Source organism: Microcaecilia unicolor, chromosome 1 (assembly GCF_901765095.1).
Source record: "Microcaecilia unicolor chromosome 1, aMicUni1.1, whole genome shotgun sequence".
Taxonomy (NCBI): Eukaryota; Metazoa; Chordata; class Amphibia; order Gymnophiona; family Siphonopidae; genus Microcaecilia; species Microcaecilia unicolor.
Window position 1 is genome coordinate 365,545,652 of NC_044031.1, and position 26,631 is coordinate 365,572,282.

The 26,631-nt window shown below is 45.4% G+C and overlaps 1 protein-coding gene across 1 annotated transcript in view; it reads right to left on the reverse strand.

The window, feature by feature from the left end:
* LPCAT1 (lysophosphatidylcholine acyltransferase 1) overlaps positions 1–26,631 on the reverse strand; it is a 624,443-nt gene that overhangs the window by 309,815 nt on the left and 287,997 nt on the right. The window contains 1 exon segment of the mRNA XM_030209843.1: positions 14,123–14,177. Within this exon segment, the coding sequence (XP_030065703.1) occupies positions 14,123–14,177 (55 nt within the window).

Genomic DNA, 26,631 nt, shown 5'->3' on the forward strand with positions numbered 1-26,631 from the left:
TGGATAGGTTCCTAAAAGAAAAGTCCATAAGCCAAGATGGGAAAATCCACTGCTTATTTCTATGATAAGCAGCATAAAATGTATTGTACTGTTTTGGGATCTTGTCAGGTACTTGTGACCTGGATTGGCCACTGTTGGAAACAGGATACTGGGCTTGATGGACCTTTGGTCTGTCCCAGTATGGTAACACTTATGTACTTATGTATATATAACTAACATAAAATGCACCAAATAAAGGATTTTACATTAATGTAAACATTACAACTCCTTTACCAACTTTATCTACCAGCTGGAGAGAAATTCTATGTGTGTAACTCAGCACAAAGAGCTGAAGAAGCTAGAGTAGCTAAAGCAGACAGGGAAGTATAAAGAAAACCTTCACTGACACCCAGGAACACGCACCCAGGAGGAAGGAATGCCAAGGTAGCTGGAAATTCAATCATTGAGAATGTAAATATCTTATGTTAAAAGGGCAGCCACATATACAAGGGGTAAGGAAGGTGGGAATGTAACCTCTCATCTGGTTGGATCATGCAGAAGGGAGCAAGTTGGGCAGCAGATATGGTATGTTAATGAGTTTTTACTGGAAGATGAGGTGCCGAGTCAAACAGTATCAGCAGAAATACAGGAGTATTGCCATAATAATTATAATTGGACGGTAACTAATGCTATCTTATAGAGGGCTGCAAAGCTTATGTTACAGGGGTCCTCACTGCGATAGGAACCCATTAAAAGAGACAAAAATAACTAGGGGTGGGTAATTAACTTAACACTATTAACATGTTAACGCAAAAGGGTGTTAACATTGCCCTTTTTCTTTTAACGCAAACTTGCCCCCTCCCTCCTCGTTTACCTGCACCGCTGTACTCAACCTCCACAGTTTTTTCAGCTTCCTCAGCATAGCCTCAAAGTCCTTATCTTCCCCTGCATGGCTGGCTCTGCAGGTACTTGAGCCACGCTGTGCAGGAAGTCGGGCAAGTCTCGCAGTACTTGAAACCGCGAGACTTCCCCAACTTCCTGCTCTGCGGGGCTATCTGCAGAGCTCATCGTGTAGAGGAAGACAAAGACTTTGATGCTGTGCAAAAATCTGGAGCTCCAGCCCAGCTTCTCTTGGACACAGAGGAAGGGGATGGCTGGAGCTTGGCGCTGAGGGAAAAAGGGACTTTACAAAGTGTTGCTGGTGTTCATCTTAGTGGGGCTGGTTTATTCCTACAACACTGATCTGGATCATCCAATGGTCTACCAGGGGCCAAACGGCTCCTTCTTTGTGGTTACTCAGTACAGGAGCATTTACCACAACACACGCTGGTGAGTGAGAGCAAGGACTGACTGTGGGAAAGCAGGGTGTTAACAGGACACCTCACAAAAGTTATGAAGGGATTCATACTAACACAGCTAGTTCAGAAGCTTTTTATTTTGTTTGAAACTCATGCTGTGACTAAGAATGATTAATCACACGATCAAAATTTTTCATCATGGCACTGCTAGTAATTTGTCCACCCCTAAAAATAACAAAAAAGGAGAATGAATTACAGAACACCTTAGCACGACTGGAAACCCAGTATAAACATACAAGGAAACATGGGATATGCAGAATGGCTGCAAGTGATGCAGAAAATTCAAGTGCTAGGAGCAGCACAAGTGGCTTTTCAAGTAGAGATGGCTAAACAAGCAGAAAATTCAAGTGCTGGGCGCAGCACAAGTGGCTTTTCAAGTAGAGATGGCTAAACAAGCAGAAAATTCAAGTGCTGGGCGCAGCACAAGTGGTTTTTCAAGTAGAGCTGGCTAAACAAGTTTTATGAACAAGGCCAGTAGGCCATAACTGAGACCATGGAGACAGCAGCAGCCATATTTAAAATAAAGAATGAGACAGGCAAATGTGTGAAGCTAATCAAGATATTAAAACATTCTAAAAAATGCAAGGTCATGCATCTGGGTTGCAAAAATCCAAGGGAATGATAGGTGACATAGTTCTGTGTAAGAAAGAAGAGCAGGACTTGGGCATGATCATATCTGATGACCTTATGGTAGCAAAATAGGTAAAAAAAAAACAAAACGTGACAGTAAAAGCCAGAGGGAAAGGAATGATCACTAGGAAAAAAAAAAAAGATGATAGTGCCATTGTATAAGTCTCCAATGAGGCCCCATTCAGAATACTGTGTGCAATTCTGGAGGCTGCACCTTCAAAAAGATATAAACAGGATGTAGTCTGTCCAGATGGTGGCTACAAAATTGATCAGTGGTCTCTGTCATAAAGCACATGGGGACCGACCTATAGACTTCAATGTGAAGATACTTACCTGTAGCAGGTACTCTCCAAGAACAGCAGGCCTTATACACTCAATGATGGGAAATGTGATCCCACGTTGCCAGGTCCGGAGTTTGTAACAAACGAGTAAAGAGCTTTGTGAAGCGCGAGCCACGCCACCCTGTGCATGCATGAGTGCCTTCCCGCCTGCTGAGAGAGGATGGTTAGCGCAATTTAACACTACAGCATAAAAAAAGGAAAAAATAGGAGACAACTTCAAGGGAAGCTGGGGGGAGGGGTTGTCAGAATATTAGGCCTGTGGTCCTTGGACAATACCTGCTACAGGTAAGTATCTTCCACTTTCTCTAAGGAAATGCAGGCCTATCTATTCTCACTGATGGGGAATTCCCAGCATCCATACTCACTGAAATCAACAAACATTGGTTAATTGGGCCTCGCAAAGGCGAGGACAACACAGTGATCAACCTGAAACTATATCCAAACTGAGTGAGGGAGCAGCCTGGAACAGAATAAAACAGGCCTGTGGGGAGGGATAAAGTTGGATTCTAGATCCCAAACAGATTCTGCAATACAGTCTGCCCGAACTGACTTCAACATACACACTGATAACCCATCCGACTCATATGCTTCTCAATTCCTCACCCTAACCTCCTCCTTCAACCTCCAACTGAGCTCCACCACCCCTACTCACAAATCTGGTCACTGTCTTGATCTCGTCCTCTCTTCTACCTGCTCGCCCTCTAATCTCTGTGTCTCTGCTCTTCCCATTTCTGACCATCACCTGATCACATTCACACTTCATCACCCTCCCCCCTCAGTCCCGCCCAACACTAACCACTACCTCCAGGAATCTCCAGGCTGTTGACCCCCCCACCTTATCCGCTAGTATCTCTGATCTCCTCCCGTCCATCACGTCCTCCGAGTCTGTCGACAAGGCTGTTTCCAATTACAATGCCACTCTCTCCTCCGCCCTAGACACCCTTGCACCGTCCGTTTCCCGTCCCACAAGGCGCACTAATCCCCAGCCCTGGCTTAACCCTTGCACCCGTTACCTTCGCTCCTGCTCCTGATCAGCTGAACACCTATGGAGGAAATCTCGCACCCATACTGACTTCATTCACTACAAATTCATGCTATCCTCCTTCCAGTCCTCCCTATTCCTCACCAAACAGGACTACTACACTCATTTGACTAATTCCCTCAGCTCTAACCCTCGTCGTCTCTTCGCCACCCTCAACTCCCTCCTCAAAGTGCCCTCCGCTCCCACCCACCCCCTCACTCTCTCCTCAATCACTGGCTGACTACTTCCGCGACAAGGTCCAGAAGATCAACCTCGAATTCACCACTAAACCTTCTCCTCCTCTTCATCCTATCACCCACTCCCTCAACCAATCAACCCAGGCCTCCTTCTCCTCTTTTCCTGATATCACCGAAGAGGAAACCGCCTATCTTCTCTCCTCCTCGAAATGCACCACCTGTTCCTCAGACCCCCATCCCCACCAACTTACTTATCACCATCTCTCCTACTATCACCCCCCCCCCCCCATCTGTCATATCCTCAACCTCTCTCTCTCTCTCCTCCGCAACTGTCCCTGATACCTTCAAGCATGCTGTTGTCACACCTCTCCTCAAAAAACCTTCACTTGACCCCACCTGTCCCTCCAACTACCGCCCCATCTCCCTCCTACCCTTCCTCTCCAAAATACTTGAACGCGCCGTTCACAGCCGTTGCATTGATTTTCTCGCCTCTCATGCCATCCTCGATCCGCTTCAATCTGGCTTTCGCCCACTTCACTCGACAGAAACGGCATTATCCAAAGTCTGTAATGACCTGTTCCTCGCCAAATCCAAAGGTCATTACTCCATCCTCATTCTCCTCGACCTATCCGTCGCTTTTGACACTGTCAATCACAACTTACTTCTTGACACACTGTCCTCCTTTGGGTTCCAGGGCTCTGTCCTCTCCTGGTTCTCTTCTTATCTCTCCCATCGTACCTTCAGAGTATACTCTCATGGTTCTTCCTCCACCCCTATCCCGCTCTCTGTTGGAGTCCCTCAGGGTTCTGTCCTTGGACCCCTTCTTTTCTCTATCTACACCTCTTCCCTGGGCTCCCTGATCTTGTCTCATGGCTTCCAGTATCATCTTTATGCTGACGACACCCAGCTTTATCTCTCCACACCTGACATCACTGCGGAAACCCAGGCCAAAGTATCGGCCTGCTTATCCGACATTGCTGCATGGATGTCCAACCGCCACCTGAAACTGAACATGGCCAAGACCGAACTTCTTGTCTTCCCACCCAAACCCACTTCTCCTCTAACTCCACTCATCTCGGTTGATAACACCCTCATCGTCCCCGTCTCATCTGCCCGCAACCTCGGTGTCATCTTTGACTCCTCCCTCTCCTTCTCTGCGCATATCCAGCAGATAGCCAAGACCTGTCGCTTCTTCCTCTATAACATTAGCAAAATCCGCCCTTTCCTCTCTGAGCACACCACCCGAACTCTCATCCACTCTCTCGTTACCTCTCACCTTGACTACTGCAACCTACTCCTCACTGGTCTCCCACTTAGCCACCTATCCCCCCTTCAGTCCGTTCAGAACTCTGCTGCACGTCTTATCTTCTGCCTGAACCGATACACTCATATCACCCCTCTCCTCAAGTCACTTCATTGGCTTCCGATCAAGTACCGCATTCAATTCAAGCTTCTGCTACTAACCTACAAATGTACTCGATCTGCAGCCCCTCCTTACCTCTCAACCCACATCTTCCCTTACGTTCCTACCCGTAACCTCCGCTCTCAAGACAAATCCCTCCTTTCAGTACCCTTCTCCACCACCGCCAACTCCAGGCTCTGCCCTTTCTGCCTTGCCTCACCCCACGCGTGGAACAAACTCCCCGAGCCCATATGCCAGGCCCCCTCCCTGCCCATCTTCAAATCTCTGCTTAAAGCCCACCTCTTCAATGTCGCCTTTGACACCTAACCTCTACACCTCTACCCAGGAAATCTAGACTGCCCCAACTTGACATTTCGTTCTTTAGACTGTAAGCTCCTTTGAGCAGGGACCGTCCTTCTTTGTTTATTTTGTACAGCGCAACGTAACCCTAGTAGCGCTCTAGAAATGTTAAGTAATAGTAGTAGTAGTATCCTGCTCAAGGCAGTAGTGAGATGTGAATATGTGAACAGAAGACCACGTTACGGCCTTGCAAATTTCTTCAATGGAGGCTGACCGTAAGTGGGCTACCAATGCAGCCATGGCTCTGACGTTGTAAGCCTTGACATGACCTGCTAGGGTCAGCCCAGCCTGGGCACAAGTGAAAGAAATGCAATCTGCCAGCCAATTAGAGATTGTGCATTTCCCGATGGCAACCTCCATCCTGCTGGGATAAAAAGAAACAAAATGTTGGGCATACTGTTTGCTCCACGTAATAGGTCAATGCTCGCTTGCAGTCCAAAGTGTGCAAGGCGCTCTCGCCAAGAAGGGCATGAGGTTGGGGAAGAAATGTTGGCAAGATAATCGACTGGTTCAGATGGAATACCGGCACCACCTTAGGCAGGAACTTAGGGTGCATGCGAAGGACTACTCTTTTGTGATGAAACTTAGTATAAGGTGCATCCACTACTAACGACTAAAGTTCACCGACTCTGCAAGCTGAAATAACAGCCACCAAGAAAATTACCTTCCAGTTCAAGCACTTCAGATGGCAGGAATTCAGGGCGGGACCAGAGCTGAGAGACAGACAACAAGGGAAGGCTGAAGCGCAAGCCTGCATGCTTTTCACTGCGTGCAGGCAGCTGTCGCCGTAACCAACCCCGACGAGGACGAAGTAGGAGATAGCCTTTGAAATTCGGAGGGAGGGATGGCGGGCGGGCCCTGGGAGGGAGGGAGCATCTGTCTGTAGCACCCATGGAGTCGGCGTGGCGCCGGGCCCCGCTGGAGCTCCGGGCCCGAGGAATTTTGTCCCCCGTCTCCCCCTCTCGGCGGCCCTGAGTAATGGTATAATAAGGTTCATGTGTACAAGACACAATAGTGGATCGTAGGAAGTGCTCACAGACTGGCAGAGGTGTTTAATGAGGTTTTGGGGGAAGAAGAGTTGGAGAGGGCCATGAAGATAGCGAGTACCGTGGTGCTACATAAACCTGGCTGGGATCCAATGCAGTGTACCCTATTTCCTTCCTGAATTTAGATATTAAAATTTTGGCTAAAGTTACCCGACTGGCTGGCTGCTTGTCCAAACTTATTCATGAAGATCAGGCAAGGTTTATGCCAGGGTATGGTATGCTGGTGACAACATTAGGAGAGTGCTTAATTTGAAGTGGTTGGCAAGGCAACAGCAGATCCTCTCAGTCCTGGTGGCAGTGGATGCCAAAAAAGATTTTGACTACGTCCACTGGGCATTTATGTTTGCCACCTATGGAAAAGTTAGGTATAGAGTCACATTTTTGTAGACAGAGTTGAGCAATATACACAACACCTATGGCTCACATACAGGTTAATGGGGTTTGGGAGGGTATTAGAAGAGTTCAGGAATTAATGAAGCACAGTGGAGTCTCAGGATTCAAAGTGAATTATGATAAATCTGAGATCCTGAAGATTGTATTAACACCTGGGAAGGAGGAAAGTATAAGGAAACAGTTCAAGTGGGTACAGGAAAGTGAAGTACTTGGGAGTACAAATTTCTGCAGAGCACAGGGCTTTGTATAGTTAGAGTTATGGTAAATTGCTTTAACATAGCAACACAACATTGTAACATAATAAATGACAGCAGATAAAAGGACCTGTACAGTCCATCCAGTCTGCTCAAAAAAAATAAACTCAATTTACATGGTATGCGACACTTTATATGTATACCTGAGTGATTTGTCCTTGCCATTTTCAAGGCACAGACCGTAGAAGTCTGCCCAGCACTCTTCTTGTACTAAAAATTCTGAAGCTAACGTCGAAGCCCCTTAAAATTTACACTCCAACCTATCCATATCTATTCAGTCACGATCTGGACACAGACCGCAGAAGTCTGCCCAGCACTGGTTTTGCTTCCTAATTACCGGCGTTGCCACCCAATCTCTACTAAGACTCAGTGGATCCATTCTTTCTAAACAGGATTCCTTTGTGTTTATCCCACGGATGTTAGAATTCCATTACCGTTTTAATCTCTATCATCATCTGCTGCAGGAGGGCATTTCATGCATCCATCACTCTCTCTGTGAAAAAATGCTTCCTGCCATTACTCTTGAGTCTGCCCCCCTTCAACCTCAATTCATGTCCCCTAGGTATACCGCCTTCCTGTCTCCCGAAAAGGTTTATAATATGGAGAAAGATCTTGACCACTGGGGACCATTTCTCCTCTTCCTGGTTTGGGAGAATAGCTAGCATTAAAAAGAATGTACTCTCCAGTTTGATATATCTGTTCTTAGCTCTCCCAGTTCTGGTGCCTGAAGGGGTGATGCAGAGGTTCCAAAGGAAGATATTTAGGTATATTTCGAGACACAGACCACCCTAGAGTGGCAAGGATTATCTTAAAGGGACACAAAAGGGAGGGTTGAGTATGCCAAATATATTGACGTACTATCATGTGGCTCTGTTTAGGGTGATGCTGTATTGGCAGCACAAAATTATACAATGGCATGGATACGGTTGAACAAGTTATAATAGGCGATACACCCCTTGAGACAAGATGCTGGCTTCCTAAAGGGAGCAGATCTATAGTGAAATATAGCAACCCATATACAAAATTGATTTGGGGAATCTGGGATAAAATAGGAAGCAGTATGTTAAAGGGTAAGGAAAATTCAGCCATATGGTCTTAAAGGGTAATGAAGACTTTCCACCATAGAACATGCATTCAAGCTATAGATGCTGGGAGGAGTTAGCATTATACAGGGGTAGAGAAGTAGCCTATAGTTAGTGCAGTGGTCTGAGAACCTGGCCAACTGGGTTCAATTCCCACTGCAAATCCTTGCGACTCTGATCAAGTTGCATAACCTTCCATTGCTCTGGTTACAAAAACTTAGATTGTGAACCCAGTAAGGACAAAGTACCTACATATAATAAATGTAATCTGCTTTGGCTGTACCACAGAAAGGCGGTATATCAAATCCATGACCCTTGACCCCCCCCCCCCCCCTTTACAGGATAGGGCAGTTTTTACCGAATATTTGTAATAGAGGGCTGACCTGGTCTCTTTCTCATGTAACAAACTATTCAGTGCTACCTGTGTGGATTTTAAAGTTTCAAAGGTAGCTTTAGATGGGTGGTGTACGTAGATTCTTTTAGCCCTACTCAGTTGTCGCTCTAACTGTAGTATCCCCGCCGCCCTCTTCTTATTCTTGAGGCTGCAGTAAGCTATAATGGCGCCCCTTAATACCGCTTTAGATGCAGACCAAAACAGTTCGGGTTGGCTTACGGCATGCTCCCCATTGAAGCGTACATAGTCTGCCCAGCTCTTGTGGATATGGCTCTTTAAATGTGGGTCTGAGTGTAAGTAAGCTGGGTATCTCCACCCATTCGCACCCCCTTTGCCAGCTGTAACATTCAACTCCACCCATATTAGAGCATGGTCCGAGATTTCTTCTGGCCCTATAGTGGCAGTATTGACTAGGTGAAATATGGATCGGTCTAATAATATATAATCTATCCTGGCGCACGATCCATGTGCCCTCGATCTATGTGTGTAGTCCCTTTCTCCATAGTGTAGGATCCGCCAGGGGTCCACCAAATTGAGCGTCTTGTTAAATGCTTGGAACTCTTTGGAGCGTGCCCCTCTATAGTGTGATTCCCTTGGGTTCGAACAATCCTGACGGGGTCTATTACCGCATTGAAATCTCCTGTCACTATCAATCTAGCATTAGGGTGTTGTAAACAAGTTCTAGCCAAGGACTTAAAGAAAGTTGGATCATAATTGTTAGGGCCGTATAGTACTAGCAACAAAAAAAACATCCCTTGCAGCCACACTCTAAGTAATATGTAGTCTCCTTTACTCCCTTTACCCATTAAGGTTACCTTGTATGGGAGTCCCTTCCGAAACAACACTAACACCCCTCCTTTCCTCCCTTGGGATGAGGCCGCATACACCTCACTCACCCATAATTTCTGTAATTTAGCATGTTCTAGATCAGTAAGGCGCGTTTCCTGGAGACACGCAATATCCGCTTTATGCCTTTTCATTGCTGCTAAGATTTTAGATCTCTTTATCGGGGAGGTAATGCCACCCACATTTCATGAAATTATTCTAGCAGACATATGTTATACGCAACTCATTTACTAGTGTTTGTTGACTTCTTATAGTATCTGGCTTCTTGCCAGCACATGTTGACATAGCATCTTTACCATTCCAGCTCTGTTCTCCCTCCTGCCCTTTCCAATCCGTCCAAGCAAATTGAGTAAACCTAACACCCTGCCACATGCCAAATCCACCCCCAACTTCCATATCAAACCAATAACAAAACCCAAACCCCCTCCCAATCCCCAAATACACATTCAGACCCCCAACCATCTCCAGGCCAAGGCCTGGCGATGCACAGAGTCACCTGGCTTGCAGAAAGCCCTCGCCCTGGACTCTGATTTGTTCACTACTCACTATAGTTACTTGTGCAAACCTCGCATGCCCAACAGCACTTACTAAACACATCAGTCTCCTTCAATAATGTTGTGTTCTTGCAGCGCTGTTTTAGCGTCTGCAACTGATTTGTAAACTCGCCACTGCCCTTGGATATGGATTTTCAAGTGTGCTGGGTATTGAAGTGTGAATCTTATTTGTTTCTGCGCCAGCTTAGCGCATATGGGATGACATTTTCTCCGTTGCTCTTGTACTCCCACAGAGTAATCTTGAAACATCAAAACATGCCGTCCCTCATAGGTTAAGTCTGCTCGATGTATTTTGAATCCATTTAGAATTTCAACTTTGTGTCGGTAATTAAGCAGCTTTGCTACTATCACTCTCGGCCTATTTTGCAGGTCTGATTTGCGGCCTACTCTGTGCGCCCTCTCTATCACCACAGGTCCCAAGGAATCAGAAAGCGCCAGCTCCTTAGCCAGCCAATCCGTCAGCTATGGCACCAAGTTTTGTTCAGGTATGCTTTCTGCTAGGCCCACTATTCGGATGTTATTCCGCCGAGAGCAATTTTCTAAGTCTTCTAATTTTTCTACTTGCTCCTGCAATTGCTGTTTGATCACAAGCAAGTCTGTGCTGTAACCCTGGGAATCATCCTCTAGGGCCAAGACTCTTGTTTCAAGGTCCTCTGTTCTAGTCCCTAGTCCCTCTAATTTTGTGTGAAACAGATCCAATTTTTGGTTGAAAGCTTCCCATTTAGGTTTTCAAGCCTTTTCAATTGCTTCCGTTAGCTGCACAAGTTGTAACTCAGAGAAGGACTGCTCCGACAATGTGGTTACTGTCGCCATCTTGGCTTCCGGGGTGACGAGCTTGCTTTTATCTTTCTCCTTTTTTGCTGCTCTAAGTGTCATCCCAGCTGGAGTTTTGAGGTATTTGTCCATAGAAGTTAATTAGGGTTAATAGCCTCAGTAATTAAAGTTAATGGAGCGGTTTCCAGTTTTAACAGGGCGAGGGCTCTCCAGCTCCAGCTAGACACAGCTGCTCAGCTCATTGCACCACGTGACTCCTCTAGGGCAGTTTTTAAAGGCTGATGAGACCATATTTAGTTCACTGACTTACACAATATAATTTGGAGGGTAGGGATCAGCATTATTATTGGCAGACACTATTTACGGATGGAAAGGGGATGGGGGAGCAGAGGGAGTGTACTATTTGAGGATTTTGACTCGTGAGATGGAGGTGGGAAAAGAAAAAGGGGCTTTTTCAGGGGATGGTCCCAGAAAATATTCAGTGCCAAGATCTAGGCTGACCAAAATTAGGGCAGCATAACTATTCAGGTCCTGGCATCGATTATTGCTAGCACCTGCATAACTGCTGACTCCTCCACACTGCCACCCCTGACCTGTCCACTTTTGACACAGGTGGTCATAGATGACATTCAGTAGCACGGTCCAATTTAGTGCCACTGAATATCGTCGGTTAGGCAGCTCAGAGGAATTTAAACAGCCCGGAACATGTCCTACCTGCATCTAGGCATATATTTCTGGATTGATTTATTTACAGTGGGGGAAATAAGTATTTGATCCCTTGCTGATTTTGTAAGTTTGCCCACTGACAAAGACATGAGCAGCCCATAATTGAAGGGTAGGTTATTGGTAACAGTGAGAGATAGCACATCACAAATTAAATCCGGAAAATCACATTGTGGAAAGTATATGAATTTATTTGCATTCTGCAGAGGGAAATAAGTATTTGATCCCCCACCAACCAGTAAGAGATCTGGCCCCTACAGACCAGGTAGATGCTCCAAATCAACTCGTTACCTGCATGACAGACAGCTGTCGGCAATGGTCACCTGTATGAAAGACACCTGTCCACAGACTCAGTGAATCAGTCAGACTCTAACCTCTACAAAATGGCCAAGAGCAAGGAGCTGTCTAAGGATGTCAGGGACAAGATCATACACCTGCACAAGGCTGGAATGGGCTACAAAACCATCAGTAAGACGCTGGGCGAGAAGGAGACAACTGTTGGTGCCATAGTAAGAAAATGGAAGAAGTACAAAATGACTGTCAATCGACAAAGATCTGGGGCTCCACGCAAAATCTCACCTCGTGGGGTATCCTTGATCATGAGGAAGGTTAGAAATCAGCCTACAACTACAAGGGGGGAACTTGTCAATGATCTCAAGGCAGCTGGGACCGCTGTCACCACGAAACCATTGGTAACACATTACGACATAACGGATTGCAATCCTGCAGTGCCCGCAAGGTCCCCCTGCTCCGGAAGGCACATGTGACGGCCCGTCTGAAGTTTGCCAGTGAACACCTGGATGATGCCGAGAGTGATTGGGAGAAGGTGCTGTGGTCAGATGAGACAAAAATTGAGCTCTTTGGCATGAACTCAACTCGCCGTGTTTGGAGGAAGAGAAATGCTGCCTATGACCCAAAGAACACCGTCCCCACTGTCAAGCATGGAGGTGGAAATGTTATGTTTTGGGGGTGTTTCTCTGCTAAGGGCACAGGACTACTTCACCGCATCAATGGGAGAATGGATGGGGCCATGTACCGTACAATTCTGAGTGACAACCTCCTTCCCTCCACCAGGGCCTTAAAAATGGGTCGTGGCTGGGTCTTCCAGCACGACAATGACCCAAAACATACAGCCAAGGCAACAAAGGAGTGGCTCAGGAAGAAGCACATTAGGGTCATGGAGTGGCCTAGCCAGTCACCAGACCTTAATCCCATTGAAAACTTATGGAGGGAGCTGAAGATGCGAGTTGCCAAGCGACAGCCCAGAACTCTTAATGATTTAGAGATGATCTGCAAAGAGGAGTGGACCAAAATTCCTCCTGACATGTGTGCAAACCTCATCATCAACTACAGAAGACGTCTGACCGCTGTGCTTGCCAACAAGGGTTTTGCCACCAAGTATTAGGTCTTGTTTGCCAGAGGGATTAAATACTTATTTCCCTCTGCAGAATGCAAATAAATTCATATACTTTCCACAATGTGATTTTCCGGATTTAATTTGTGATGTGCTATCTCTCACTGTTACCAATAACCTACCCTTCAATTATGGGCTGCTCATGTCTTTGTCAGTGGGCAAACTTACAAAATCAGCAAGGGATCAAATACTTATTTCCCCCACTGTATTTATTTCAGTATTTATATACCACTTAGACCTAAGCGGTTTACAGTTTCATTTTACAGGTACTATGTCTATCCCTAGTGGGCTCACAATCTGAGAAGTACATTGTACTACTGTTGTATCTGGGGCAATGAAGGGGTTAAATGACTTGATAAGGGTCACACAAAGCTGCAGAGGGAATTGAACCTGGTTCCCCAGGATCTCAACCCACTGCCTACCATCAGGCAGCAGCGGGAATCAAACCCAGTTCCCCAGGTCTGCAACCCGCTATACTAACCATTAGGCTACTCCTCCACTCCTTCAGAAGGGGAGGGAAGTTTCAGAAAAACTGGGAATGGGATTTGGAAAAAGGGACAGAATCTGTGGAATGGAAAATAGCATTCCAAAATATTTCAGTGTCGCAAATTATGGCTCAGTTAGTGAAAAGTTTTTGATGGGATGTAGGTCACATCAAAAACTAAAGGAATGATATAAGACAGGAATGGTGTTTGCTGGAGAAACTGTGGTGGGGAGGTTAGCTATAATCATTTGTGGTTGACATGCCCCATATCAAATGCTGGGGGACAGATAATGAACATGAAACAGGATAAATTGATCGGACTGTGAAGAGCAGCATAGCCAAAAAAAATGGAAGGAAGAGATGAAGTACTTCAGAAACTGTTAGATATCTATTGGATGAAATGTACTGCTGCTTACAGGATACAGAGATTAGCAGAGCACCAGAAGTTATGGGATCCATTCATGCAATGGTGGAATATGCATGCTAGCTGACTAAGGTGAAAATGCTGAAAATATATACAGTTTTGAAGAGGTTAAATACTCACCAGGGCAAACGGTAGGGGAGAGGGAGGAAAGGGGGATGAAGCAGAAATCATATAAGGGCTGGGATGAAATTTGTTAATGTGACATGTTTTAAAATGAAATGGATATACTGCCATTGATGTATAAACTGCCACTTCTGTTTGGTGATGTTATATTTTCTCAAAAACTTTGAATAAAATAAAAGCCTAGAGAGAACTACTCCATGCTGGCACCATTAAATGGCATCACCCACTTTGTGTGGCTCATTTATCTTGCCTACTGGCATGACAAAAAAAAAAAAAACCAACCCCAACATACAGCAGAATAACAATGAAGCTTTTCTACTAACCTCTATTTCCACAAAGTTGTGAAACTGACATAAAGTAAGCCATAGAATATTCAGCCTAAAACAAAGAGAAAAAACACTTAACATCTCTCATACTTGCCCAATCTGGGCCTTGTTTTCCAAATATTTTCTCTCATTCTGTGGTAATGACAAATTTCTGAAAACTTAGCCTAAAGAAGGTACAGACCAGAAATCAGGCTACCCACCAGAAAGTGCTGTTAAATGTAAGAAAAAGCTTTTATGTCTTTCAAAATTTATCATACAGGTATGAAATTCTTTTCACACCAGTTCCGCTAAAAACTTTAGATCATAACCAAAATACTTTAGATCATAACCAAAAAGAAGAGATGACATTTGATATATAACATGGTACCTACCCTACTGTATGTCCAAAAACACACCACATCTTAAAATCTGGTTCAAAATATATTCATATGAAGACAGTCCTTTCTAGGATTCTCCCTGGATGCCAGCTGCTGCTGAACTCCTATAAATGCCCAGAGACAACTTTTTCCCCAGGCTCTTCACCCCTCACACTCATATCAGAAATGCTACCCACCACTTAACTCCTCCAACTCTTGATGACTTCCCTCCTCCTCCCAGCAGCCTGTCTACCTGCTCAAGGACTTCTGATTCCTGCAAGGCCAAATACTTCAAGCTTTGGCCTGGTAAGGAAAGAAGGAAGCAAGGCTCTATTCAAGGATTTGGGGGGGGGGGGGGGGGAGGAAGATGATGTTCACTAAGCCATTTTCCTTAGGACAACTACAAAGTGACCATCATGGGACAATTAAAAATACATTTAAAATTTTTTGTAAGTACTACATTTCAAGCAGATGTTCAGGCTGCACCTCAATTTCAATATACTCCCTTAGCAAACATTTGATTTCTTTATCATAATGAAGCAAGACAAATTGAACTTTATCAAAATTGTACTGTAGAATAATATTTCTTACAAAACTCAGTGGAATAGCCTTTCAAACAGCAAGCTTAAATAGATTTGTGTTTCGTGTACAAGACAAGGAAAAACCCTATATTTTCTCCCTCTCTGATTCATAATCTACAGCCTTATATTCAAACTAACGTATTATCTCAAATATAATATGCACTCTCCCCCCCCCCCCCCCCCCCAAAAAAAAAAAACTTACTAAAAATATGGGTACATATTTTACATAGGAAAAAATTTGTAAGATATTTTTAGGCCTTCTACACAGAACCACAGATCATGCATGAAAGGGAAAGGGAAATGGGGCTTGATATACCGCCTTTCTGAGGTTTTTTACAACTACATTCAAAGTGGTTTACATATATTCAGGTACTTATTTTGTACCAGGGGCAACGGAGGGTTAAGTGACTTGCCCAGAGTCACAAGGAGCTGCAGTGGGAATCAAACTCAGTTCCCCAGGATCAAAGTCCACTGCACTAACCACTAGGCTACTCCTCCACAAGGTACCAATTGGTGGTCAAAGACCTGGCAGGTTACAATATTTCATAACGAATGATTATCAACATATTTTCATATCTGATGGACTTTTGTAGTGCACTAAATTTTTAACATCTGGCATTCTATCACAAATGTTTTATATAACTTGTAAGTACTTAATATAACACATCCAACCTCACACTTACATTACATGGATATGCTGAACTCCACCTACATATTATACATAGGTAAATATTTTTTTCATCACAGTAAAATTAAAAACATTTGGTGTGTATTATATACATGAGTGCATATTGCATGCATAATAATATGGTAATATTTTTATTTTCCATCACTCCTTTCAGATTATTCTAGTATCAAAAAAGATTTTTTAGTATGACATTTTAAAGTTAGAATAGGATATCCCTAGAGAAAGCAAAAGAAGAAGAAAGTCTTAAAATCTGGCCAATTTTCAAGATGTTTTAAAATCAGTAAAATGTTTCAAAGGACAAGAAGGAATATATAGATCAACATTTTTTTTTTTTAAATAGCGGTTCTCCTACATATATTTTCAGTAAAACAAATTCCCTAAACTGCCTAAAACAAATCTGTATGTTTGGAACTGCAGAAAGAATTAACTAGATTACATTGCTGGACGTTTGAAATTTTGACAATTAAATTTGAGATTACCTATTACGTTAACATCATATACCCCTGAAGCAGGCACAAGCTGAAACATAACCACATTAGGTAGGTGCCTTTTGTACCAGCAAATGAACTATAAAGATTCTTTACCATACTGCTTTGTTTTCTTGATGTTTTTCCAACATTATTTTCTCCCTGTGGACTGTCATTTTCTCTTTTTTTTGGCCTCACATCAACAATTTTGTCTTAAAATTGGCTTATTGAAATGTCCTTTGAATCATTTTGCTGGTTTCAAAACATGAAGGAATAATAGACCAACATTTTTAAAAAGTGGTGCTCCTACATTTAAATACCCGAGTTAGACATATATTCAGTGAAAATGCCCCTAAATTTAGACTTGCAATTCATTTGCCTAGATTCAGGAGGCTAAGTGCCCTTTTACTAACTAAGTCAAGCAGCTAATGTGGGGTTATCAGTGCATATTTATCCCCATTAAATCCAATTTATCTGAAATTTCCAATAAAATAAATACAGGCATGACCACTCTAACCTCTTGGGCTAGCGCTTTCAAGATGAAATTAAATAGAGAAAACACAATGTCTAGTCCTTTCATCTCAATACTCTCCATTCCTCCTGACTACCCTCAGCACCCCAGACGTTAAACTCTCCGTATCTGACAACCTAAAAATCCTTGGAGTAACGATTGACAACCATTTAACATTCGAAAACCATGCTAAATTCATCACAAAAAAAATGTTTAACATGATGTGGATTTTAAAACGAGTGAAATCATATCTTCCCTTGGACACCTTCTGGAACCTAGTGCAATCCACAGTACTTACACATGCAGATTACTGCAACAGTGTTTTCATAGGATGTAAGACAGTAATACTGAAGAAACTTCAGACAACCCAAAACACGGCAGCCAGACTTATCGTTGGCAGGTCAAGATTTGATAGCGTAACATCTCTTCGAGAGAAGCTTCATTGGCTTCCCATCAGAGAAAGAATTAATTTTAAAGTCCACACATTGATTCACAAGATAATATATGGAGAAGCCCCTATCTACAAAGAACCTCACTGACCTCCCAACCAGAAACAGAGCGATGTCTTTTCGTACTTACCTCAATTTACACCTTCCCAACTGCAAAGGTATTAAGTACAGATCCTCGTATGCATCCAATTTTTCCTTTTTGGACAGCCAGCTTTGGAACGCATTAACAAGATCCATCAGAACAATCAACGGAAAGTGTTGAAGACCCATCTCTTCAAGAAAGCCAACCCTAATGACCCAACTTAACGAAAGACCACCCACATGATTCCTGTCCTACGATTGTTATACCTTAGACCATTGTCTCCCAATCTCCTTATGCTCATCCCCAATCTTTTCCTCTTCATCCTTCCTGCGCCTTACCCTCCCCAAATTCTTCTCCTTTACATATCCTATCTTTGTTTACCTCTCCATGTTCAATTTACATAGCCTTCCCTACTACTACTATGTAATTCTATTTACTTTTTACTATGTAAACCGCATTGAGCCTGCTCTGTGTGGGAAAGCACGGGGTACAAATGTAATAAATAAATAAATAGACAGTAGTGCAGGCCCGTGTTACTGTCTACTGTGCTAAAACAGAGCTCTTTATGTTAAAAACGCTGCGTTAGCTGCCTAACATGGGAGTCAGCCGAGTCTGGGTGTGACAGGGAAGTAGGTGGTGTGGCCGGCTGTGACAGCTAGTGCACAGGTGTTTATCCTGTGCTGTCATAACTGCCAATAGTGCAGCCAAACTTACTGCCACCTTAAGTGGAGGCAGTAAGCGCAGCTGCACTACCAGCAGTCCCATAGTGCAACACCAGACAGGTCAACAAGAGCCACAGTGGCACTGCCAGTGGCATTTCCGATCCTCACCCAGACATCACAGCAAGCGAAGATACCTGTAGCAGGTATTCTCCAAGGGCAGCAGGCTGATTGTTCTCACATGTGGGTCGACATCTTTGTCGGCCCAGGAATCGGTAAATTTTTGCAAGCAAAAAAGTAAAGTTTTACCAGAGTCTTCTGGTGCGCGTGCAGCGCGCACCGATTTCCCGCCCGTCGCGTGAGCACTTCTCCTCAGTTAAATCCAAAAGCATATAGAGAAATAAATAACTCCAAAAGGGAGATGGACAGGTTTGTGAGAACAATCAGCCTGCTGTCCTCGGAGAATACCTGCTATAGGTAAGTATTTTCGCTTTCTCCAAGGACAAGCAGGCTGCTTGTTCTCAGATGTGGGGTATTCCTAGCACCCAGGCTCACTCAAAACAATGAACATTGGACAACTGGGCCTTGCAACGGCGAGGACATAACATAGATTGACCTGAAACTATAAACAACTAACTGAAAGTGCAGCCTGAAACAGAACAAAAATGGGTCTAGAGGGGTGGTGTTGGATCCTAAACCCCGAACAGATTCTGCAGTACCGACTGCCCAAACCGACTGTCGCGTCGGGTATCCTGCTGAAGGCAGTAGTGAGATGTGAATGTGTGGCCTGATGACCACGTTGCTGCCATGCAAATCTCTTCAATCTGAGCCACTGACACTAGTCTGTCATGGGCCTGAAGTCTGGAACAGAACTGAGGGACCTTGTGATTGATTTGAGTGGCAAAAAGATACACGAGGGGGTGCCCGACGCTCGGAAGATCTTGTGGATTACTCCCATGTTCAGTGACTACTCGAGAGGTTGCATTATACTGCTCAGCCTGTCGGCCAGATAAGTGACTTGCAGAAACATGCCATGACGGCACGCCCAAAGCCACTTCTGGACGGCTTCCTGACACATAGGGCAAAATCCGGTTCCCCCCTGCTTGTTGGTGTAGTACATGGCAACCTGATTGTCTGTCTGAATCAATATAATTTGGTGGGACAGCCGATCTCTGAAAGCCTTTAGAGCATTCCAGATCGCTCGCAATTACAGGAGATTGATCTGAAGACCTTTTTCCTGAAAGGACCAGGCTCCTTGAGTGTGAAGCCCATCTACATGAGCTCCCCACCCCAGGAGGGATACATCCGTCGTCAGCACTTTTTGTGGCTGAGGAATTTGGAATGGACGTCCCAAGGTCAAATTGGATCAAATCGTCCACCACTGAAGAGAACTGCGAAAATTGGTGGACAGTTGGATTACATCCTCTAGACTCCCCACAGCTTGGTACCATTGGTAAGATAGGGTCCATTGAGCCAATTTCATGTGTAGGCGTGCCATGGGAGTCACATGAACTGTGGAGGCCGTGTGGCCCAGAAGCCTCAACATCTGCCGAGCTGTGACCTGTTGAGATGCTCAAGCTATGGACACCAGTGACAGGAGGTTGTCTGCCCTTGCCTCGGGAAGATAAGCTTGAAATGTCTTTGTGTTCAACAGGCCTCCAATGAATTCCAACTTTTGGACAGGAGTGAGATGGGATTTGGGGTAATTGATTATGAACCCCAGTAGTTCTAGCACCTGAATAGTCATTTGTATGGACTGCGACTACCGCTAGACACTGTGTGAATACTCTGGGTGCAGACGCCAGACCAAAAGGCAGCACACGGTACTGAAAGTGCTGAGTTCCCAGCCAAAATCGAAGATACTTCCTGTGAGCTGGAAGTATCGAGATATGTGTGTAAGCATCCTTTAAGTCCAGAGAGCATAGCCAATCGTTCTCTTGAATCATGGGAAGAAGGGTGCCCAGGGAAACCATCCTGAACTTTTCTCAAACTAGAAATTTGTTCAGGCCCCTTAGGTCTAGAATGGGATGCATCCCCCCAGTTTTCTTTTGTACAAGGAAGTACCTGGAATAGAATCCCAGCCCTTCTCCCTCTGGTGGAACGGGTTCAACCGCTTGGGCCTGTAAGATTGATCTCCCGGTGGGCAATTTGGAGGTTCGGATTCCAGATTGAGAGTGTATCCTAACCGAACTATTTGAAGAACCCACCAGTTGGAGGTTATGAGAGGCCACCTTTGGTGAAAAAACATCAACCTCCCCCTCCTGGTGAGTCGTCTGGAATGGACACTTTTACTGAGGCTATGATGAACTGGAGCCAGTCAAAAAGCCTGTCACTTGCTTTTGCTAGGGAGCAGAATGAGCCTTAGTTGCACGTTGTTGACGAGAACGAGCATGCAGGGGTTGAGTCTGGGCAGGCTGCCGAGAAGCAGGAGTGTACCTATGCCTAAAGTAGGTATAGGGGGCACTCCTTCCTCCAAAAAACCTCCTAGATGAGGAGGCTGTAGCAGAAGGCGCTCGGTGGGAGAGAGAATCCATAGCATTGTTATGCTTCTTGATTTGATCAACTAGATCCTCTACTTTTTCACCAAAAAGATTGTCCCCCCCCCCCCCCCCCCGGCAAGGAACATCCACCATTCGCTGCTGGACCGAATGATCCAGGTCATAGACACGCAGCCATGAGAGTCTGCTCATCACTATACCTTGAGCAGCGATTCTGGATGTCACGTCAAAAGTGTCAAAAGTACCACCGGCCAGGAACTTGCGACACGCTTTCTGCTGCCTGACCACCTGGCGAAAAGGCTCGGCCAGCTACGTAGGGAGTGTGTCAACCAAGCTGCACAGTTGACGGATTGAGTCCCGCAAGTGTACGCTCATGAAGGGCTGGTATGACTGGATCTTGGACGCGAGCATAGCGGCCTGACAAGTCTTCCTCTCAAAAGAATCAAGAGTCCTAGCTTCTTTGCCTGGGGGCGCCAAAGCATAGTCTCTAGTACTCCTGGATCTCTTGAGGGCGGAGTCCACCACCATGGAATTGTAGGGTAACTGAGACCTCATCAATCCAGGTTCCCCGTGGATCCGATACTGGGGCTGACCAGTTTCGCAAAAGGACTTCCTTCAGTACCTTATGTAGAGGAACTGTCAAAGCCTCTTTAGGTGGAGAAGAATAATCCAAGACCTCGAGCATCTTAGTCCTGGGCTCATCCTCAACCTCCACAGGGAAGGGAATAGCCATAGCCATTTCCCGGACAAAAGAGGAAAAGGACAGACTCTCCGGTGGAGAAAGTCTCCTTTCTAGTGGAGGGGAAGGATCAGAGGGAATCCCAAAGAACTCATCAGAAGAGAAGTACCTGGGATCCTCATCTGACTCCCACGAACGCTCCTGCTCAGTGTCGGATAAAACCTGAGTTAAGCTGCTTCGACACTGGACCTGCCTCGACGCCGAGGAACAATGTCCTCTATAGCGATGTTGAGAGGTCGATGCCCTGTCTGACTGCGGTGAAGCTCCCCTGGGTGGCAGCCGACGCCGATGCCTCAGGCGGCAACGCGGTCGGGGACCTCACCACAGATAAAGGGCCAGACACCGCAGCAGCAGATGGTACAGAAGGCACAAGCACCACTGACACTGAAGCTAACTGACGTAGCAGTCCCTCCAGAAATTCTGGAAACAAGGCCCGGATGCACTCGTCGAGAGCCACCATCGGAGAAGGCTGCGGGTCGGTGGGACAGGTGGTATCAGAATCCATGGAGGCTCGGGAGCAGGTATCGGGCTGCTAGGAGACCGACGCATCGGCACCTCCTGTATTTAGGGTGAGCGAGCGATCCTCTCGACTCCGACGCTTCTCGGGTGCGAACTCTCTCGACATCCCGGAGCTCCTAGTAATGTGCGTTGAAGGAGAACAATAATGGTGCTTCTCAGCCTTCGCTTGACGCCCGTCATCAAGACTCCTCGGTACCGAGGACGTGGAATCCTCACGCCTCCTCGGGGCCGGGGCCGACAAAGGTCAGTCCCCGGAGGCCTGCATAACAGGAGGCCTTGAGGCAGGTGGAGACCCACTTGACGCCTCACTGCTCCCAGCACAAGTTGGTCTCATAGCAGCCATTACCTCTTTCCCTGATGTCGATGCTCCTGTCAATGTCGACGCCAACGACCTCTGTACCGATATCGAAGGACCGGACTGAGAACCAAAAAGTTTTTCATGTTAGGCCTCTTGAGACGCTTGGGTCCGTTTCTTCATACAAAGACACAGACTACAAGCGGCTGGACTATGGTCGGGCCCAAGGCACTGAATACACCAGGCGTGGGTATCGGTACCTAATATAGTCCGGTTGCACCACGTACAACGATTGAAGCCGCTGGGAGTCTTTGATGACATGTAAAGAAAAACGGCTTCGGTGAAATCAAAAGACGCAATTGTGCCTAAAAATCAGAAAAAGGCACAAAAGAGAAAAGGGGAGAACCTGGCCACGACGAAAAAGAAATCACTGCCCAACAAAACCCCTACCTGGGGCCTCAACAGTAGCTCAGGGGGAACCAGGCAGCAGCCACGTATCAAAACCAAAAGATGATACCATAAGATTTCCCAAACATTAACACCTCTAGTGTTAGGGTGGTGGACTTTGGTCCTGGGGAACTGAGGAACTGAGTTCGATTCCCACTTCAGGCACAGGCAGCTCCTTGTGACTCTGGGCAAGTCACTTAACCCTCCATTGCCCCATGTAAGCCGCATTGAGCCTGCCATGAGTGGGAAAGCGCGGGGTACAAATGTAACAAAAAATAAATATTTCAGCTGATCTGTTCATTCCGCATGAAACGCTGAACAATTGGACCAATGAAGAAAGGAGAGAGAAAAAATCTTCTCCAGCATATGAATGCTGACAGCATGCAATCCTCAACTGACCTCCAGACACTTCACTGAGAAGCCCGCATGAAACTAAACCAAGCAGGCTTAACCTCCGCTGACAGACAAATATTGCACAGAGCCAGGAGATATGTCCTCAGCCAACACATGACTGAAGGAATTAGGCAAACTCTCAACTGACAGACTGACAGTCCACCGAGTCAGGAGACAAGCCCTCTGCACGAATGGAACTGGAGAAAGAAGGTACCACCTCCAATGACAGCCAGGAGGTACACACCCAGGCCCTTACTGAACAGATATGACTTCCTGCAACTAACATGGCAACCTGTCCACAGAGTGATGAGGTATCTGTTCTAGAAATTTTTACCTATAATATTCTATTTCAGGTATGCTGCACTACTTCCCATCCCCCATCTTTCTTTTATGTTTCTGTTAGCCTTTACTATCAGTCTAGACGTAATCTACTTAGATTTCAGCAAAGCTTTTGACACAGTTCCCCACAGGAGGCTCTTGAATAAACTGGACAGGCTGAAGACAGAACCTGAAGTGGAGAACTGGATTAGGAACTGGTTGATGGACAGACGCCAGAGGGTGGTGGTTAACGGAATTCGCTCGGATGAGGGAAAGGTGAGTAGTGGAGTGCATCAGGGATCGGTGCTGGGGCCGATTCTGTTCAATATATTTGTGAGTGATATTGCCGAAGGATTAGAAGGAAAAGTTTGCCTTTTTGTGGATAATACTAAGATTTGTAACAGAGTGGACACCCCGGAGGGAGTGGAAAACATGAAAAAGGATCTGCAGAAGCTAGAAGAATGGTCTAACGTTTGGCAATTAAAATTCAATGCGAAGAAATGCAAAGTGATGCACATAGGGAGTAGAAATCCATGAGAGACGTATGTGTTAGGCGGTGAGAGTCTGATATGTACAGAAGGGGAGAGGTATCTTGGGGTGATAGTATCTGAGGATCTGAAGGCGACAAAATAGTGTGACAAGGCGGTGGCCGTAGCTAGAAGGTTGCTAGGCTGTATAGAGAGAGGTGTGACCAGCAGAAGAAAGGAGGTGTTGATGCCCCTGTATAAATCATTGGTGAGGCCCCGCCTGGAGTATTGTGTTCAGTTTTGGAGGCCGTATCTTGCTAAGGATGTAAAAAGAATTGAAGCGGTGAAAAGAAAAGCTACAAGAATGGTATGGGATTTGCGTTACAAGACGAATGAGGAGAGACTTGCTGACCTGAACATGTATACTCTGGAGGAAAGGAGAAACAGGGGTGATATGATACAGACGTTCAAATATTTGAAAGGTATTAATCCGCAAACAAACCTTTTCCGGAGATGGGAAGGCAGTAGAACTAGAGGACATGAAATGAGATTGAAGGGAGGCAGACAAGAAAAATGTCAGGAAATATTTTTTTCACAGAGTGGTGGATACTTGGAATGCCCTCCCGCCGGAGGTGGTGGAGATGAAAACAGTAACGGAATTCAAACATGCGTGGGATAAACATAAAGGAATCCTGTTCAGAAGGAATGGATCCTCGGAAGCTTAGCGGAGATTGGGTGGCAGAGTCTGTGGGGAAAGGCAGGACTAGTGGTTGGGAGGCGGGGCTAGTGCTGGGCAGACTTCTACGGTCTGTGCCCTGAAAATGGCAGATATACATCAAGGTCAGGTATACACATAAAGTAGCAAATATGAGTTTATCTTGTGGGCAGACTGGATGGATCGTACAGGTCTTTCTCTGTCGTCATCTACTATGTTACTAAGTTACATGCAGGAATTTCTGGCTGATCACAAACTCTGATAAGGCCTTCCGTTGCTAGGGCAACTCAACTGCTTGGTATGTTACAAATATAATTTACTGAGAAGAGGTCTGGCAAGGACCCGATTGCAAGTCTCCAGCACATATGAAGGACCCTATTGCAAGTCTCCAGCACATATGCAGGGTAGGGGGGGAAATGAATGCTCACTGTAGGCCTATAAAAGTATGCTGTAGACAAAGAAACTCTGAAATAGCCCGGCTGGCAGGAGAGCTTCATATCCTTGCCACAGCCTACTTCCTGAGGGCGGTGTACTTCCCCCCATAAGAACTAGTTCTTTACAGCTAAGAATCTTTTTTTCATTAATTCTTTCTTTCTTCCTTTCTCTCTGCTCTGTGACCTTTGTATGACAGTGAGGAATAAACTTTCCTTCCTCCTTTTTCTCCTTTTCTTTTCAGCTGTTCTTTAGCCTGACTTTTTGCAATTACCAATGCTACTGATGTTAGATTTTGTAAGTTTGCTATTATTTTTCCACAACTTGATACTGATACATGATCCTGTGCTTGTGAATAATAAAAGACATTTTTTTCTCTAATTCTTGCCCAACTATTTTTTTCTGTGTTCAGAGAATAGTGTCCAAACACAGCCAGTACATACCCCCAAAGAGATGAGTGACCCCAGAAATGAAGTATGAAAACAGACGCCCAAACAAGGAAACATATCTGAAAAATAATGAGAAACAGAGGGTTCTGGACTGGTCTGGTAGGACTAAAGGAAAGAAAATTATCAGGTAAGACACAAATTTTCCTTTCATGTCCTTGCCAGACCAGTCCAGACGAATGGGATGTGACAAAGCAGGTCCCTAAATAGGGTGGGACTACCGTGCTGACACCAGACCCAAAGTGGCAGGCCATGCCTGGCCCAGAAGAAAAGAAAATGAGGTAGTCATGCAGGAAAAATGCATAACCTCAACAAGAACACAGCTGAATACCTTAAAAGAGATACCAGAAGGGAAAAAAACAGCAGACCATGGGCAACAAAGGCAGTCTATGCCAAACCAGCACTGATAGACATATGTAGCCCAGGAAAAAAGAAGACTAAGACCCGGTCCCAGAAGACTGGAAGGACGGCCCAATCTAGTCTGGGATGAAGAAATAGTTGGCCACAGATTCAGCCCAGGAAACCCAGAAACAAAAATGTTGGGAACCCAAAAGCAATGAAACTGTTGCTACCATAGTGCCAAACAGACATTCCTCACAATGACCTCAGCTGGGAACCCAAAGGGATCCTGACCGTGACGCCACCAGAGAGGGTCAACCGTAAAAGTGCTAGTAGAACAAATACCCGAGCAAGGGGGATGAGGTAGCCGAAAAACAAAAACATGCTAACAGAGACATGCTAGAAGGGCAGTCGATAAAAAGAGACCGTCCTGACCCATTGACACCAGGAGATGCTGGCAACGGAGAAATATGAACCTACCACTTGGCAGGTGAGGAGACTGAACAAGAGAAGATGTCTGCCAACTCGAAGAGAGGAGCTGGACACAGCACTGAAGCACCAGAGATGTCCGCACAGAGGACACTGGTGCAACAGTGAAACACTGGAAATGTCATCCAAGATGGCGTCTAGAGTAGAGTGACAGCTCCTGAATCGTAACAGAGATCTGGTGAATGGAAGTTACCTCAGACCCGGGATGGGGAAGAGGAAGGGGAAGCCCAATGTGCTTACCTCCACGAGCCGGGTGAATCCACTGTTATGATTCTGCCAGTTTGGCAGGGGAAGGGGGTGGACTTCATTCCTTCATGGAAGGTGTAGTGACGAAACAACTCACTGACTACATAGAAAAATACTCAACTCTGCACGAATCGCAGTCAGGATTTAGGTCGAACCACAGTACTGAAACAGTACTAATGTCTGTAATGAACTCATTTAAACAAGCAATCGCAACTGGCAACAACATACTCCTCCTACAATTTGACATGTCTAGTGCTTTCGACATGGTCAATCATGGAATTCTAATACACATATTAGAATACTTTGGAATTGGAGGCAAAGTTCTCAGATGGTTCAGAGGATTCCTGACCACTAGATCATACCAAGTAAC